This window comes from Ostrinia furnacalis, unplaced genomic scaffold (genome assembly GCF_004193835.3).
Source record: "Ostrinia furnacalis isolate ACB-3 unplaced genomic scaffold, ASM419383v2 OfSCF4827, whole genome shotgun sequence".
Lineage (NCBI taxonomy): Eukaryota > Metazoa > Arthropoda > Insecta > Lepidoptera > Crambidae > Ostrinia > Ostrinia furnacalis.
In genome coordinates, this window is record NW_021135066.1 from 50868 (window position 1) to 69914 (window position 19047).

Here is a 19047-nt window from a genome sequence, read left to right on the forward strand (position 1 = left end):
TTTACCAGGTTAGACGCTTTTCTCGCATTTATTTTAGAAGTGAAAACGGTTGGTAGCGACTGGCAGGAGTGGCAGGGCAAACGCTCACAATTTTTACAAAATTCTAATTCAAATTTTCTGCGAAACACGTCATTCGTCCTGAATTTATGAAATTAGTTTGGCACATGACAAGCTAAATTAAATTTACAGCCTTTCACTTGATGGCGTAGTACTTATTATTATTCTGTGGCGACGGCTCCACTTCTATAATCGTATTTTTAAATTAAAGAAATATTTTATACTTCAGTTGATTTCAAAACCACAATATAGACTTCTACAGCCAATTGATAACTAACTCGGTTTTGGTCTAAAATAAAGTACTTTTATAGAAGACTAGAGGCCGCCCGCGACTTCGTACGTGTGGATCCCGTTTTACCCACTTAGGGGTGGAGTTTCGTAAAATCCTTTCTTAGCGGCTGCCTACGTCATAACATCTATAGTCTGGTCTGTGAGCACGTAGAATTTTGTCCAATGACCCCAAGCTACCCATCCTTATCGCTCGCGTGTAATTATATTGCTGTCAGTCAGTCAGTCAGTCACCTTTGAGTTATATATATTTAAGATGTGTCTTGAAGTGTTTGGTGTCAACTACCCAAATTGTAAAAAATTTCTGTTCACAGTCAAGCAACTCCGGCTCGGAGAAGTCAAGTGCGAGCGCGGGCGGCAGCGACAGCAGCCCGCCCTGCACGCCGCCCGCGCCGCCCACGCCGCCCGCCAAGCCCAAGCCCACCAAGTCCAGGCCAAGGTCATGCTCCTCCGCCAGCCATAGGGTGAGTGTCCATTACAGACGGCTTATCAAGATTTTGGCTATCGAGAATGAAAGTCAAAAGATTTTCGATAACTCATTCTATAAAAATTACCAAGTTTACAAGACTCGTGAGGCGAGCGATCACATCTACCCCCTTATTAATAAAAGTTACACCCTAGTTGAACTCTGGCTTAAATTGTCATTTAGTATGGAAATGACATTTTAATTCAGAGTTCATACTAGGTGTAATTTTTATTAATAAGGGGGCTAGACGCATACTATACAAAACAGTTAAAAGAGTTCAAAAAATACCTTTTAAATCTAAAAGTACCTACCTACTTGTTTATACCGCAAAAAAATCTTTATTTGGATAACGTTTGCCGTTTTTCCTTAATTTCTATTTTTGTCCCAAGTATAATAGTCCAGTCAATAAAGCATTATAGATGGAAAACTGTAGAACACAATTTCTGACTTCAGGACTTTATTTAGACTAGTTAGGAGGTGAACATAGCAAAAGTCCCCGCCCTTAGCCCTTGAGCCGGCGGGGAGAGGGGGGTTTAAAGGTGCCACTTTTCGGTTTTTCGCTTAATCCTTGGAAACTATGCGTCCTAGTGACATGACTACTTTGAACCAAAAAAAGCATATTCAATTTGCTACAGATGAGATAAACAAGTTTTTCTATAAATTGTATAGTTTTCGCGGCATCTGCTCTAGAAGGTCTGTAATATTGGAAATTTTATTTTTGTCTTACATGTTCCCATCAGGAGAAAATCGACTAAATCAACATTGAGCAATCATTCTAGACATGCAGGAGCATGTTAAGCCTAGTTCCAGCGAGGGGACTACACCGTGCGTATATTTAGACGAATCACTTTGAGCCACTTTTGACTCCTCATCACTCAAAAACTACTGTGCATTAACACTTCAAATTTGGCTCATGTGTTGAGACTTGCAAGATATACATCAGTTTCAAATTTCATAAATATCTGTAGCAAATTGAATATGCTTTTTTTGGTTCATAGTAGTCATGTCACTAGGACGCATAGTTTCCAAGGATTAAGCGAAAAACCGAAAAGTGGCACCTTTAAACCCCCCTCTCCCCGCCGGCTCAAGGGCTAAGGGCGGGGACTTTTGCTATGTTCACCTCCTAACTAGTCTAAATAAAGTCCTGAAGTCAGAAATTGTGTTCTACAGTTTTCCATCTATAATGCTTTATTGACTGGACTATAATAGGTATTTGCTTTAACATCAAAAGTATATTATCTACTTTCAAAGGATACATAAGTTCAAATTCACTCTGCATCGATGTTTACAAAACAACATTTACCAATAGTTTTGTATTCTAATCTCGGATCAAAAGTGCGACGAATAGGCGCCACTATCCCTTGTTTTTCCCACATTTTACGACCACATCACCAATGGCCATAAACTACTAAATTGATACCAAATTCGAGTATGAATAAAATAATGACACGGCCATAAAAATGCCTTAACTATGAGTGTCAGTGTTCTAACAACACATTCACCGGGTATACAGAAATATGTATGTACTCGTACTTCTATTTAATGCTACGCGGCCCATCGTTTTGTTATTTCGCCAAACCGATGTGAACGAAGAGGACTATTATAGATAAATGATAAATAAACGCAATGAAATAGATGTACATAAATATAGATATCATATTTGATATACGATATCAAAGCCTATTCGAGCAACCAAGGCTTTAGTAGTATCGACCGAGATGAAAACGGCCTGACACTAAGTTCGTAGCAAGCCGAAACAACAAAGTGTACGCTTACACTTACGTGTATCGTGTTCGTAGCATAGTAAGTGCTACGACGTAGTCCAACTCCCACTAACTCGTAGCCGACGTAGCAAATCCTCCGTCTGACTCTCGTAGTAAGTACGTAAGCGGTTTGCTGGTTGTTTAAGCTTTCGACTATACTGAATATATTCATTGCTCAATAACTCACTCAAATATGCAAGTCCTGTATTTTGGGATGGCCAAATATTTGATCATTTCAAAATTCAAAATTCAAAATTTCTTTATTTTCTTATAAGACACATTTACAAGGGTTGGGTGTCTCCTTTTAAGTTTAGAAAACCTGTATTAGAAGACGCCCGCTCTTTCGATCAGTTTTATACAATAAGAAAATAAATAAAATTACATGATTTTTTACTTTGATCATTTTAATTATTTATGCAGGTATTAAACAATATTAATATTTCAAAAACATTTTAACTCCTAATAACGAATCCAAAAATTATTAATGACAACATTTTCGAATACATGATGTTCATTGAACAAAGTTCACATTCCTTTAAAATATAAATCCGTAACATTCCGAATTGTTGGCATTCCATCGCTAGCACGGTGCGCTTTTGTAGTAACTACATCCGTACATTTTTGTATCGATATCAGTGCATTTTACAGTGAAAACAAACTCTGTAAGCTCAACCAGTTATTGGAATTCCAGTTATTCAGACAACAAATATTTTTCGAATACAACCCTCTGTATTGATGTTACACCGAAATTGTTGGCACAAAAGCACAGATTTTTATTTCTCAAAGTAATGAAGCGAATCGGAAACTTGTTGGAAAAAATAATACTTTGTTTAATCTGGTATCATAACTTTTTGCCTGCAGATCCAAGTGAAATAAAGCCAAGGTCGAAGTTACTCAAATTTTCTTGCTTGCTAACTGCATAGGTACAATGCTAAATATAATCACTTAATACTTGTGGCAGGATGTGGGCGATTACGAGTGGCGACTGAGACAGACTTTTCAAGGTGAGAGTGAATAGGCACTTACAGGGTAGACTGTAAAGAGGTCAATTCTATACATAAAATATATTTTCAAAATAACTATCAGGGGGTGATTAGTGATCGATAGACTTTTAGTCAAAACATGCCTTTACCTATCTATCAAGGAATCTCTCACCGAACCTCGCAAACATAAAGCAAAAGTGTTTCTTTCTCACTAAAACATTAATTTTAACTAGCGGCCGCCCGCGACTTTGTACGCGTGAATCCCGTTTTTCCCGCTAATTCCCGTTCCCGTGGGAATTTCGGGAATTCCTTTCTTAGTGCACCTCTACGGTACCTAAGCTACGTCCCTTCCAAATTTCAAGTGCCTACGTTTAGCCGTTTAGGCTGTGCGTTGATCTGTCAGTCAGTCAGTCAGTTTCTCTATATATTTAGATTAAAGCTTGTAATGTAATCAAGACCAGTTCCCATTTCAATAAAACATTTGCTTCTACTTTCACACTAAGTATTATTTGCAGATCAATCCAAAACTTTATCGTTGGCAAACAAATTCTACACAAAACATGTTCAACTCTTCATTCGTGTTGGAAGTTGTTTGAATAATTCGCGTTCGAATTAATTGAATGATGAAACTTTAAACTATGAGCTTGCAATTTATCTCGGAGACCTCAATGAGGGTTTTTGCGTATGAAATATCCGCCAGATGGCAATACGTAGATGCGAGGTCCAAATGCTGCACGATTGGTTATTGTTGACATGACATTGACAGATATGTCAAAATCCACCAATCACGCAGCAGTCAGACCCCACATCCACGTCTCGCCATCTAGCGGATCTTTCATTCGCGAAAACCCTCAGGCAAATTCGAATAGACAATAGACGTGTTGACACCACCAATCAATTGACGTACTTTTTAAAACTGTCAAAACGACTTTGTATGGCAAAACAAGCAAGTGACGTCACTATTTTGTCAACTCAATTAAACTACTTTTTCAATTATAATACAACCAAAAATCTTTTAATTTACAGGTAATTTGAAATTAATTAGGTTTTTAAGACCAGAATGAAGTCTTTTTAAAAAAGTTGTGATTTCGAATTATTAGGGAATGGTGTCAATAATCTATTGGGCATTTGGGGTGCAGAATTATTAAAACGAAACAAGTGACTCCGTGGGAAAGGGGAGAGTCTTATGTAAATGGCGATTGGCAGGGCATGCGAAACGTCCAGTGGATTAAATCGGCCATTCATCTGCCGTACGGGTTTAATAATTTAGAACCGTCCGCAGGCCGACCGTGTACCACGAACGCGATTTCGGAGAAACAGAATCGCATTTGATGTGCCAATAACAGGTACAGATTTGAATACTATGGGGTATTTTTGACACAAAATAAACCAATTTACAAGTTAACACAGTTGTGCCTGAAAGAAAATTTGGTCTTTATCTGAAAAAATACATATTTAAAATTATTACCTTCTTGATCTGAAAAAACTTTTATGCATTCAAATGATCCAAGTTTTCAAGCAGTTGTAATTGAGTAAGCGACGATAAATTACAATGATAAGTTTAAAAATCAAAAATCAAAATTATCATTATTTGTGTAGACTAATTAAATTAGTACTTACAAATCGTCAAATGCTCTTAAGGAACCTATCATATCATAACATATCTCATTCTTTTTTTGCCCTACCAGCGCTTCGAGACAAACATTTGGCCACAAAAATTTAAAGATCAATAATCAATAAAATTAAAACTAGCATATCGATATTCTAAGATCGTTAGTGAGTATCTTGGTAGAGGGTCCGAAGTCGCAGACCGCGGTCCATCGTGGGACTGGCCGTGCACCTGTCGCGCCCCTGATCGAAGGGAGAGCTCTATGACAACCGGCCCCATTGTGGGACTAGTATTATGCTAAATAACTGACCTGTGCGAAAATAAAGCGGACTAAACACGTCTAGAATGGCCATCGCTTCAACGGCTCCTATTGAGGGTTCCCAGTTCAAATGGGATCTAATTACAATAATTCTTAGGCGCAGTAGATGCTCGATCGTAAAGACCCCAGTTGTAAAGATTGAGGTCACATTTGTATTTTTGCTTTCACCCTCAATGACAAATATACATAAATAAATATACGAGTACGCAATAATTATTCTTATCTTATAACGTCTCGTACGTCACATAAACCAATATTTCCAGTCATAACTACGTTATGTATGACGTTAGAGAACTATTAAGAACAAGTATATTGCTACAAATAACTAGCGACGTCCTGTTTTCCAGACATCGTTATGGAAAAAACCTTTATAAACAACTTGGAATCTTCCAATTAATATGAATTCTCTTACGATAAAACTGATATAATTATAATACTGATATAAAGGTATTAATTCTGTCTGCATTTATAGAAAAACATTCTATAAATACAGACAGAATTAATACTAATTGTAAGTAAAATAACGTAGTAGACTATTTGTCATAAGTAACACGTACTCGTACTTAACAACTAACAGTCGTGAGACAAGGCTTTGATTTGAAGCGGGATGGAGCACAAAAAACAGAAATATTGTCTTCAATATACCTTCCACGGGTAACGTAACGCAACCACTAACAGTCGTCCAGTAATCTCCGATCTGGAGCGAGATAGAGAACAAAACGACAGAAATATTGTCTTCATTGTTGCGAGTTTATTTTCCACGGGTAACCAAGTACTGTCGGCTATTATTTTAAACTAATTAATTTTCCCTTACTACTTACCATGTCGACGTATTACCCTATTAACGGGGACTGTACGCGGTAGGTAATTTGGCACAAGTTACGTGACGTAACGCAACCACTAACAGTCGTTACAGTAATCCCCGATCTGGGCGGGACGGGGCACAAAACGACAATAACGCGTCACAATGGCACGCCGGTGTTCATTGTTGCGAGTAAATTATACCTTACATCGCTAAACGTGCCTATACGTGCAACGCATTATGATGAAAATTGAAAAATAGGCGTAATATTGATATTTTAAGTGTATTTAAAAAAAGTTTGCTGTTTTTCTTAATATTAATTTAGGTAGAGTCGTTGTTTTGTTATTTCAAAATAGTCTACCTGGAAAGTAAGCTTTCATAATTTTATGGAAGACGCGCAAATGTTTAACTTTGCTAATTTGAAAGCAAACAGGACAGTTTAACTCTACATTTGTATACTGATTACGCTGAAAATTTGACAAAGGACAACTAATCCAGCTCAATTTATTGCGTATCTATTCGCCAGACCAGCCAATCATCTTTTGACTAGCCATTATCCAACATTGATTGAATAAAGCCACGCCAGCGCATATTAGTCGAATGCTTGATCATACTAACACAATTATTTCCAGCTCAGCGTGCCGATTGATTTTCCTTTTGTCACAGCGCCGCGAGGTAAATTTCAAACTGTCAGCGACATCAATGACCATATACACACACAGACACAGAAATACCGACGCATAATATAATGTCGCCCGTAGACCATCGTCAGACTATTGACGCGCGCTACCAGGCATACCAGACCCCTCCTGGCGCCAAAGAACCAAACACCACAGTTGAAAACTCCCGCGAACGAATAAGCGCCAAGGCTCTCGTTCCGCCAGCCAGCGAGTGCAGTGGGCTTTATTTAAAGCGCTCACTTTGATCGGGTCCTCTGATTTAACGTCACCTGCAGGAAGTAATAACGCCCCGCACAAACACTGGCTCATAATTACAACCGAGTTTTGTTTTGTTCACAACATATTGACAGCGGTATGCCTTTGATGGCAAATCCGCTTTAAGCCACTTCATTATTGAATCCGTATTGGTGAATTTGCGAACAAAATTACAACAGTATTACGTTTATTAATGAAAGTTGTTCTGAATTCGGTCTGCTCATATTGAGTTACTGCGAACAGCGAATAGGCACTCGAAATGTAATCTGTGTTGTGAGGGGAATTTGATTCCACAATATGTTTGTTGGCAATGGCGGCTCTCGCTCAGCCATCAGAATGAATTAGTGGTAATGTAACTCTTTTTGTGCTTTCGAATTAAAGCAATTAGCGTGGGTTTAATTAGATGTTGCTTGTTTTAAAACAAAACTTTGCATTTAACATACAATCAGAGGTGACTTTTGTTTTGATTTACGTGGTACAGACGATTTGTAGAGTTTTCCGAATAGGCCATTACACGTCGTAAACATTAATGACTTCGCCATCCATTATACAAACTTTAATTTCTTACAGCCAATCATTCGCCTGAATTCATAATTACGTCGTCCAATTAGTTAACGAGTCTTTATTAGGAAGTATAATTATCATGCGCTGTAGAGAGACAAGCATACCTACTCAATAATAGCGTGTGGTACATCGCTATATCTCGCGTTGGATACAGCTCCCATTACCCACTAATTATTATTATAGGTTCTCGCAATCTACGATGTCATAACACACGCTCAACATACATTCGCTGTAGCACGTGATATATCAAATCTAATTAGGAAATTAGTAATTCGATATCAGTTGTTAATTACCAAATGACGGTCTGTTAATGCATTTCACCAAATTGACGCGTATTATCTTGGATTTGCGATTGAATGGAATCACTGAAGGCACTGAAGATAGATTGCAATTAGAATAATGACTTTGGCAATCTGGATTCGACATAGGTACATACATATAAATGCAGTATTAGGATAGATTTTGATGGAAAATATACTCTACCCTTTCCAAAGATAAATACTACTGAATTACGCTATGCTGTTTTAACTCATAAATCGTTACTTACAAATTAGTTTTTAGAGTTACAATTAGGAGCATAAGTATGTATTTATAAATCATAGCGAATACGACAAACAACACAGTTTTCAGGAGATATTAAAAATACTTCGCATTCTTTTAATCAAAAATGTTCAGCTAATAATTTTAAACAAATCGACCCAAATGTTAACACGGTGCACAACCAAAAATTGCTAGTTTCACTAACGAGTACACAAGTCGGCTGCGTAAAGCGTAAACTCGATTAACACAGCGCATTCGGCCGGCCAATCTAAAATTAAAACCACTTGCCCGTAATGATGCGGCCTGCACGCACTGTGCTGTTTTGGAATTATACTGCATGGAAATATCAGGTTTTCTTCTAATTCATATTCTAGGTTGATTTTTTTTATATAATTGCATAGAGAAGTAAAAAGTCAGAAGCAGACTTTACCACCAGTCAACCGTAAAAACGAGTTCCTGCTACAAAAAGTCGCAATGAACATACCAGTCCGCTCCCGGGAATACCAGCAATTTACTACTATAGAATGCCAATTGTCGCCGACATACCTAGGTACCTACATGTTTACCGGGTGTCCGACGTAGCCGCTGTAAGATCTACCCGGTTCTACCCGGTTCTACCCGGGTCTCTCCGGGTCGCGACGTAACAAATCGCAAGTCGATGCTGCACATTCTGCGGGCACCACAAATTGCATTTGGCGCCAACGCGACCTGATTTTCTTCAGGCACTCGGAAAATCTTACGGGAAGAAGGGACTAGATGAAACTATTGTAAGCCAATGACAACTGTATACCAAGTGATAAGTTACTTTTGCTGTTTTTGTCGGTACCTTCGTGGACACCGATATACCTACCTACCTTATGTTTAAACATCGTATTTTTTCATGCAATATGTCATACATTATGTAAGAACTTATGCAAGATCTAGGATCTATTGAATTGAATTGATTATGCATCTAATGTAGCTGATTAGAAGAGGTGTTACGGTAACTCCGTACTAAATTCTTGAACTTTTAATGGTTCTATTTCAGATAGAGCCCCATGGGAGTTTATTATTAGACTATATCGCCAAAAGGTAATCATACTTACCTATTTATAAATGAGACAAACATATAAGTGTCAGCAAGCCTCGTTCCATGAACAGCCAACCGTAACACGTCCCAAAAGAATTTGTTACTGCCCTGTCTGCATCGAGCTCCACGTGCCGCCCAGCTCCTCGCCAAATTCGATTCTTTTCATCTGTCAGTGGTTGAATATTTCATACGGCGCACTTCCCCTCGCAGGAAATAAGTCAAAGTTTTCCAGATGTTATCTCCTTGCCAAAAATGGAAAATAACATTATACGCGCGGGGCTTTTCAATATTACTTATAGGAACACTCCCAAAAATTGAGAACTTGAATATTACTTTTCCGTGACGTTTCCACCTGATTGTGGTGAGATAGGGAAAGTTATTGTAATAATGTGCGTGAGACTGTAAAATTCGTTTCGTTTACTATAGATACGTATTGTAGAAATCTAGAAGGATTTTTTGTTTTTATTTTGTAATGAACGCCATTAAGAGTTTTTATTAAGACATCGATCAGCGTCTTGCAATAAAATTGACTCATTTTATTTACTACAGTGTATTTTGCCGACGGTCATATTCAACAGTCTTATCGTGGTCTTACTGAGATTCAAATCTACGACCCTTCGCGCTTGCGAACATCGGGACACTATTGAGCCTAAATTCACTTCCCAATAAACAGTGTGAACTAAATTTAATATATTTCAGTACTCCGGCTAATAATATAGTGAAATATTCGTGATCCTACACAATTAATAACGCGGCGCGCGCCTGTCGCAAAACTATCATTTTCATCGCTCACCGTAACTCTGCGCTCGTTTATAAAGATCCTACGGTTTAACCTGCCGTATATCATGGTAGGTAAAGCTTAGCTACACCTAGTAGTACATATGTACTTACGCCATAATATACTTTACAATAAGTAAATATCATATTTTAAATTGAACCGATGTTTTGACAAGAGACAGGCAAAATAACAAAGCCCCACATTTTATAAAATATTTAATATCAAGCATATTAAAGTTGTTTAAAAGCTTTAAAGCCTATGCCTACATAGTAGTTTATTTAGGAAGAATCCCAACTAATATTATAAATGCGAAAGTAACTCTGTCTGTCTGTCTATCTGTCTGTCTGTCTGTCTGTCTGTCTGTCTGTCTGTTACGCTTTCCCGCTTAAACCTCGCAACCGATTTTGATTAAATTTGGCATAGAGATAGTTTGAGTCCCGGGAAAGAACATAGGATAGTTTTTATCCCGGTTTTTGAAACAGGGACGCGCGCGATAAAGTTTTTCTGTGACAGACAAAATTCCACGCGGGCGAAGCCGCGGGCGGAAAGCTAGTTGGTAATAAAAGCAGATTTTAAGAGCAGTTATCACGTAAACACTCAACATTATTCATTTATCAGTTCAGCTCAATCATAGCACCGTTGCGTTTACTTTTGCAAGAAAATGAATCACATACGAGGATCTTAGGATGGCGTCAAAGGTTTTAAGTCAAAGGTTGGCAAGCCGTATATTTTCGGCTTCAACTTTTCGGCAATGTATTAAAAACTGATCCATCACTAACGCGTTTCGCACTTAGCAGATAGAGGCTCACGCGTTCAATTATGCACGCGGCGTTTACCGGCCCGCGCGCACCTGCTCCGTTGTCGCACTACATTATTAATGGATGCGTGCGAGTGAGAACGGTCTCACACGAGGAAAGGCTTAGAATTTTCTAGCAAGTTGCATGTTTTCGGGTATTGCCGTCTCTTTTTGTCAATAGGTAGAGCAATAAAAAGAGATAGAGCTGAAGGTATAATCGTGTTGTGAAATACACTGCAAGAATGGACAACACGCATAAGTTGTAATATTAAGTTAAATTATGACTTAATTTAAAGTTTAGATCACACACATTACACTAGTTTTTATTTCACCTCAATCCGTCCAGTATTACCGAAGATAGAGCCTCGAGAAGTTTACGGACATTTTAAAATTTTCAAAAATTTCCAATATTCGCGCGTGACGTCACAACATGATTTTGCAGCCCCCGCACGTTAACCCATTTACCACTTTTTGTCTTTTTCCAACTAAAATAAAATTTTACCTAATTGGCAACTGATGTTAGTTGTCATCGTTCAATCACATATCAAACTAGGCGCTAAAAAAGTAACCATTATTATGCCACATTTATGCACCTAAAAAAAGTATAAATTTTTTGGAAAAATAACCAAGTTTGTGTCTCTGCTCAATAACAAGTAAATAGTCCAGTTATTTGTTAATTTTACTTGGAAAGTTTTCCGGAATTTTCGAAAATTGCTGAATAAATAGATTTCGCTATGTTCTTTCCGAATTTTGTGACCTCGTTAATAGCCGCGCGCGCGCCCGCCTTATTGAAAAAAATCCGCCTTAAAAAAGGTTTTTGACAACTACTTTTTTCATTTTATAATTTTGGGGACATAGACAAGCTTAGAAGCTTTGATAAATTTAATGTACTGTAAGTTAAATAGATTTAGAGCTGTTGTGAAACAGTCAAATTAATGTACCTACCTGCTAAATTGCGAGTTCTTTTTTCTTTGATCATGGCAGGACACGCTGCCGGGTGTCCTAAATATGCTGAAGTATAAAGAAATTCGCGTTGCTGAAGTATACATTTTACAAGACTATTCATTATGAAAAACCTATGGAAAACCCAAAGGCCTCTTGCCTTTGTCCAGCAGTGGACGTAATTTGGCTGTAACGACGAAATAGGAAAGAATGTAACTATCAAAAATCTTCTCTAAGGCAGCATTTTTCCAATTTCGCAACGAGCGCGGCAATCACACTTAACTAACAGACTAACAGAGAGCATAGCGAAATCTATTTTAATCACCAATTTTCAAAACTCTCGGAACACTTTCCAGGTAACCACGTTAATTTGTATCAAACGACTGGACTATAATTTAATTGATATAAAAATTTCGGTAGATCTTCTCAAAAACAAAAGAACTGGTGCTAAAAGGGTTAAGTGACGTTTTGACATTTGTAGAGGGCCTTGTAGAAGGGGAGGCTATGGTGCTGAATGTGGATTAACTCGAGTGTCATAGTAACTTATTAGACTGCTAAGCTTGATGATAAAAAGAAAAATATTTTATTCAATGTACATAGTCTGGTCATAAGTTCTGTCATATGATAATAACTTTTGAATTTTGAATGAAGGTTTCAAAAACATTTTTTACTGAATTAGAATTAAAAAGAAAAAATGTGCGATAGTTCGAATTTTATTGTATGTGTAGGTGTAGTGGACGCATAAAGAAGTCCGAACTGCAGTTGTCACGTTGCATTGCTACGTGCCAAAGCTGATTTTCGCTGTGCTGAAAAAAATTAGTTTATCTTTTCATTAAATGATAGGTATATAGGTGTACCAGAATCTCATGGCAAACAAAAATATTGGAAAAGTGTCTTTCATATGGCAAATGTCTATGGATTTATTGTCACCTGTCAAAGTAAATCAAGTGAACTGTCAGTCGCTGCAGAAATTTTGTAATCTCTTCATGCCTATTTGTTATTTTTGTGAAAAAGTCGAAAAAGCTCAAGCAAGTCATATTGTTTTCAATGTGTATTGTAAAATAAGGTATAATTCAAACTCAATCTTTGATTTTAAAGCGCGTCGTTGAGTTGACAGTAAGTTGGAGTGAAATTGGATACATTTAGTTTATTACCTAACTGCGTCAGAAGGGTTTTTTCAACCGACTTCAAAAAAAGGAGGAGGTTCTCAATTCGACCCGTGTGTTTTTTTTAATATTATTCTTATGATAGCTGCTTTATCGGGGGTTTCAGGTGTACCTCACAAATTGGTGCAGAGGAATGGTGAAAATGTTATTATGACCATGTAAATAAAATTGAAAAATATTTCATCAAGTAAGATGTAAGATAGAATAATTGAAATGGTGGAAGAGCAATTTATAATAAATACCTCTTTATCTTGATCATCTATTGAAGAAAAGTGGAATTCTTGGAATCGTTTTCTAGTTCTGAATGAAGTGTTTAGTTATAAGTATGATACATAATAAAATTAGTTACATAAAGTAATATACGATTTACTTATTCTTCAAGACATTTTCCTATTATTATTACTGACGGGATTGCTACCAAGTGCCTTAGTTTTGAGTTTCCAATATTTCGGCAATGTTACAAGCGCCATGGTCACGGAGTAACTGAAGAAATTAAAACCAGACATCGTTCAGATGTGCGTTCAAAAGACCTGAGATTTAAAAAAATCCCACGTTTGTTTTTAAACAGTAAGCGAAAAAAAAGTGACTTGAAAATGGAATACAAAATGATAAGGTATGGTAAATGATAAGTCTTTATCAATGAAGAAGCAGAAGTTCAATTTCATGTGTCCTCCATCTAGGTTAGTTTCCATCGTCACTCAAAGTTTGAATGCGGTCTCAAATTTGGGCTTAATTGAGGTATTTTTTGGGTGAGAGGCATAAGAACTAATGCCGTTTTATATCAAAAATTCATACTTAGAGGTACTCAACCAGGTACAAAGTATTTCCTTGTATGTTAGTCTGCCACTCTTTAGTATCTCCCGATATCCCCGTTTCGGCTCCCCTACTAACCATTCTAACCATTGTACACAGATAATATCTTACATGCAGCTTTTCATGTTACTACGTCACATTTTCAAAATCCGCGCGGAAAATCGCTCCTAGCGGAAGAGCGCACTTTGAGCTTGAATATTTCAGTCATTTTTAAAGATATCAAAAAAGTAAAAATACAGTATTCATTCTAATTTTTTGTAGTTTTTTTTTGGCATCTTCAACAAAAATTGTGCGCCATGTCCATTAAAGCTCCCAATCTGAAATGGCGCTGAAAGTTTAAACTATGCAGTCTAAATATTGAAATCAGGCTGCAAACATTATTTTGTAATAAATGTCCGTCTTTACTGAATATGAAAATATCCTAGGTTACCATTTCAGTAGGTACCCACTTAAAGATCTCTCTATGCTTAAAATCATTGTCAGGTTTCTTTCCATTTTAATTTAAAAGAACCAATACCACTGACTCTCGTGCGTGATCGAAACGTAAAACTTTTGTAACTGTTCTTTTTGGTCTACGTTTCACTAGTAGTAGGTAGTAAGGCTCAATAATCTACCAATTTAGTGATCGATAGAAAAAGTTCAATCCCTGAAAAAGTTTTCTGGCCGTTACAGATTCATAAATATGTAATGCCAATTAATTTCAGTCTACATAGAACATATTATTTACTTAGGCTGAGTTGCACCACCTAACTTTAACCGTAACTGTCACGACAACCGGTGTTTTTGTATGGATTTTGACAGATTTTTGACGATTGTCAAAGTTAAAATAAGATGGTACAACCCAGCCTTAGTTATATTTATTTACCGATGGCCTCCAGCGCACCTGCGTCGCTCTTGGCTGAAATATCAATGGATAAGTAACGTGCCGTGTGTGTGGAGATAAACTCTCAAAGCAAACTATTGATTCTAACCATATTCTGATCCTCAAACCAATGGCTAAGATTGAATTATTTAAATATGGTGACGGTTATACATACTACGCTTATTTATTATGTTCTGTCAGTATTTCCCGGAGCTGGTTTATAGAAAAAATATTTGACTTGTTACCAAACTTTATTCAAATCACTCGTCCTATTCCAATAGAGCACTTGATACTACTAGTCAATTGAAACAGTTGGCAAGCTCAACCATGATTACAAAGTTCAAACAAATTAAAAACTAGTAAACTTTTCATGACTTCAATGGACTAGATTGAAGTTTTTTTTAAAGAAGTGGTATCATAGAATTACAAATCAATGACGTAACCAATTTAACCCTGATGTTATGTGTTCTCAATAAGTCGCAAGATATTTCAAGAAACAGAAATGAATCACCGTGATATCTAAATCGAATGTTCGCACAAATCTGCAAGTAGGTCTAACTCGCTTTGATTCATAGTGGGACTACAGTCATTAGCACTGCAATAATTTAGATGAAACCATTTGCATTAGCGTGATAGATGATTCTTGGAATATACCACTTAGAAGATAGTCTCATAATATTAAAAGCAACGTTTACTCTCCTAACGTTTTTATTGGGCAATCAAAACCGAAGCGTGTTAGTTGATAGTAAAGTTTAATCTTCATTGCCAGTATTTACAAACTAGGACCTACCTACTCATACCTGCATGCAACATTAATTTACTTTTGATGAAAATAAAATAATTAATTATTGTTTGTCTCTAAGCGCGTTGGTAGGGCCCAAAAATAAGGAATGTAAAGTGCCTAACTTTTTTTTACTGTATTTTGACGTTCATATGTGTCTACATTGAATAAAATATTATTGTTTTTGATTGCAACAGAAAATGTATCTGTCTATCTGAATTGTATTGTTGTAATTGACATTTTATTTCGCAACCGTTTAAAAATCAAACTAATCAGTCTAGCACTTTATTCCTATTAATGAGAAGGTAGCGTGAATTTTATGGGTTCCCATTTGCAAAATTGCAACTGCGAATCTGGCGACCCATCATTATTTAATTTTCCATCACGCCTCTACAGGCAACTTAATTAGAGACGCTACGAAAACATAAAGCACGAATCCGTTTAGAGCGGTAATTAAAAATGTTAATTAAATCATGCACCCTGGGGAGCAGACACCCCATTTGAAGGTAATCTCTTGACCTTTCTGACCTGCCACGTGGCGACCCCTGCCGATCTTGACCCCATTTGTAAAACATACAAAAATCATACATATTTAATTCGTCTCACGGTGGGAACAATGACCAGTGATTTTAACGCCACACTTATTCAGTTTGTTACAGAAATATTTGGAGACAGTAGCTATTCAAAATAAACATAATTTATAATTGTTAGTTAAGTTTAATGTTAATTCGTAGGACTATTATAACATCAAAAATTCGTTAGACTGATTTCAAAAGGGTTTCGTTAGAACTAAGTATTCTTCATAATTTCAAATGTAATTTATTTTAGACTGAAAACAAAAACCATTTAAGACCTACTTAGATTACATTTTTATACAGTTACATAAAAGCATAATAGAATGTATGTAGGTATTTACATACATTTGCATTTGTATGCATTTGTATCGCACCATTTATGTAGAACAATATTTAGGTACTCATCGGTATTGACCACTTAAGTAGGTAGGTACCTACTTTTACTGAAAAAAGTCCCTCCATTTAATGACTCGTAGCAATTTGTCAATTTCAGCCGATGTAAGTTGTCTGTGTATCTAAGTATGGAATATCATATTACGAACTAAAGATTGAGATACAATATTCTCTTAATTTTTTAAAATTAATCAAATTAAATTAACAATGTACGCCATATACGAGATATAATATTCTAAACACAAAACGAAATCGTTCCTTTACATTTTCTCACCATAACGATTACACCTCTGAAATAAAACAATACAATAGAGTCACCCTTCATCTCATTCACTAGATCTGTTTTGGTTCACAGAAAACTCAAGAAATAATAGATCTTTTAATCCAAATAGCGTATGCAAATGAGTTCGAATTCGCTTTGTGATCGACTGGTCACTTTAATTTATCTCACGATTCGCGAGCCGAGGGGTCATCGCGATATCCCATCCTTTGTAGCATTCTCTCTTTGGTTATCGTGAGATGAACACCATAAACTGATGGTTGTGTCCCATACACGGTTAGTTCTAGTGTTGTGATCTGTGAGTTTTAGTATGGATTGGATCAGCCAGCTTTTCCAGCCGCCAACGTTTACGAAACCAAAGGTATCGATCTCTTTTTTGTTTTTATTGCGAATTTTCGTAAAAATATTTTTGTACGTTCTAAAACCTAATTAATTTGCAAGCTGCGCAATTTAGGGCATAGTGAAATTTAGTAAAATCTAATTTAGTAGCGGTGAATTAATTTAAATAATTAGTTTTATCAAAACAACTTTACTGATTGCTAGCCGCAAATTGTGAACATGTAAACAGATATTTCTTAGAATAGCTGTTGCGAATATTAATATTAATTGTATAAATTAAGTGAGTACATAACAGACAACGTTCAGCGATACCAAAACATATAAGTATGTATTATATCTAATCCAAATAATTGAACAAGGAGATCTGACCAAAGACTAGCATCTGTTCACTGAGCTATGTTTCCCAACATCATTCAGAACTAACACTAATAAGTCTAAATTACTGGCCATGTCCGCAACTTTTCCCCTTATTTATATTGAACTGGGTCCAGTAGAGATATCAAGCTACAGCTTAGGTTCTAGATCTTTTAAACAAGATGATACCTTATGAATGAACTTATCAAACAATATCTATTAAATATGAATAAGTTTTCGAGTTCGTATGTTACAAACGAAACGTCTAAAGATATAATTTACTTACTTACAATGACTCGCGCATCGCACTATTCTTGTGGTATTATAGTGATCCTGTTTTACAGGCCCTTATAATTATACTTAAAGCATCCCACTGTCTATTCTGCAGCCTTTAATTCAAACATTTAGCAATGTAAACATTACAGAGATTTTGTCGGGCTCATAAAAGCTCGGATTCAACGCACATTCCTTAGGCAAGCGGGTTCCAACCGAAAAATGTTGGGCACCCTGTTGTATTTGGATGATGTATGGCAAAAACGCCGCACAGCCGCGCTCTACATCTGCGCGCCCACCGCGCGTTAAACTAACGAGCGCCCTAATGGCACCGTTAGGGCTGGCGCTCGCGAAAAACTGAATCAAATAAATTACACGCCCGACCCAGTTTTAACATGTGTCGTATTAGTCAAGCGACAAAAAAACGCTTATCTCCGCGAATGAACACGTAATATAGATGTGTACGACGTACGTGCGTGTACTGAACTTCGTTAGCGGTCAATGTTGTTGTTACATATTTTGTGCGCACATTGTGTTTCTGGCGGATAGCCAATTTTCATTTTGGTTTCACATAACCCTAATAGTAGTTTGAAACATTTTTGAGATAATAAGTACACAAACCAGCAATTTGCCAAAAAATATTAAAAGCTCTAACAAGCAGCTATCCAATTTCGTACATTCCTTTTATGCTAAACTGAAATAATTTCGTCGCGCAGCGTTCAACAAAAGAAAAAATTTAATAACTCCGCAAAATCTTTATGATGGCCCATTTATGGCAAGTCTTGAAAATCTCCGAGGAATGTTTATCTCGTAAGTCCTTTAAAGTCAACGAGTTCAGGAGTAACGACTTTGGTATAACGGCGTTGACGGAGCCGCCCGGGGCAGCGCTCAAGTGTCATTGTTTGAATTTGAACTCGCTTTGACAAGATGCCACCCCTGACCGCATGCTTTGACTTTGACTTTTAACCTTTGTATTAAACGTAAAATGTTTTGCTCATAAGAAAAAACGGGATGTCCTTTAACTACCATCATGAGGCTCAAAATTTCTTCAAACGTACTTCTCTAACTGTTTAGTTAATTCTCAAAGTAACATTTTGAAAGCAAACCACTTTTAAACACCTATAATAATTTCACGTATTCCAAAAACATTTTCGCATTAAAACTCAATGCATGCACGCTGCAGCGCTGAACCGCGTTATATTTTTATAATGGGCCAGTGATAGAACATTTTATGTTGCATAATTAACCGGCCAGCCGCGTCACACTCGCGCCGCGGTGCGACGGAAATCCGCAACTAATT

General features: G+C 36.8%; 1 protein-coding gene across 1 annotated transcript in view; it reads left to right on the forward strand.

Annotated features, from left to right (window-relative positions):
• LOC114360042 (flocculation protein FLO11) overlaps positions 1 to 19047 on the forward strand; it is a 35383-nt gene that overhangs the window by 5346 nt on the left and 10990 nt on the right. The window contains exon 4 of the mRNA XM_028314597.1: positions 660 to 809. Coding sequence (XP_028170398.1) covers positions 660 to 809 — 150 coding nt within the window. The remainder of the gene's footprint in view (positions 1 to 659; positions 810 to 19047) is intronic.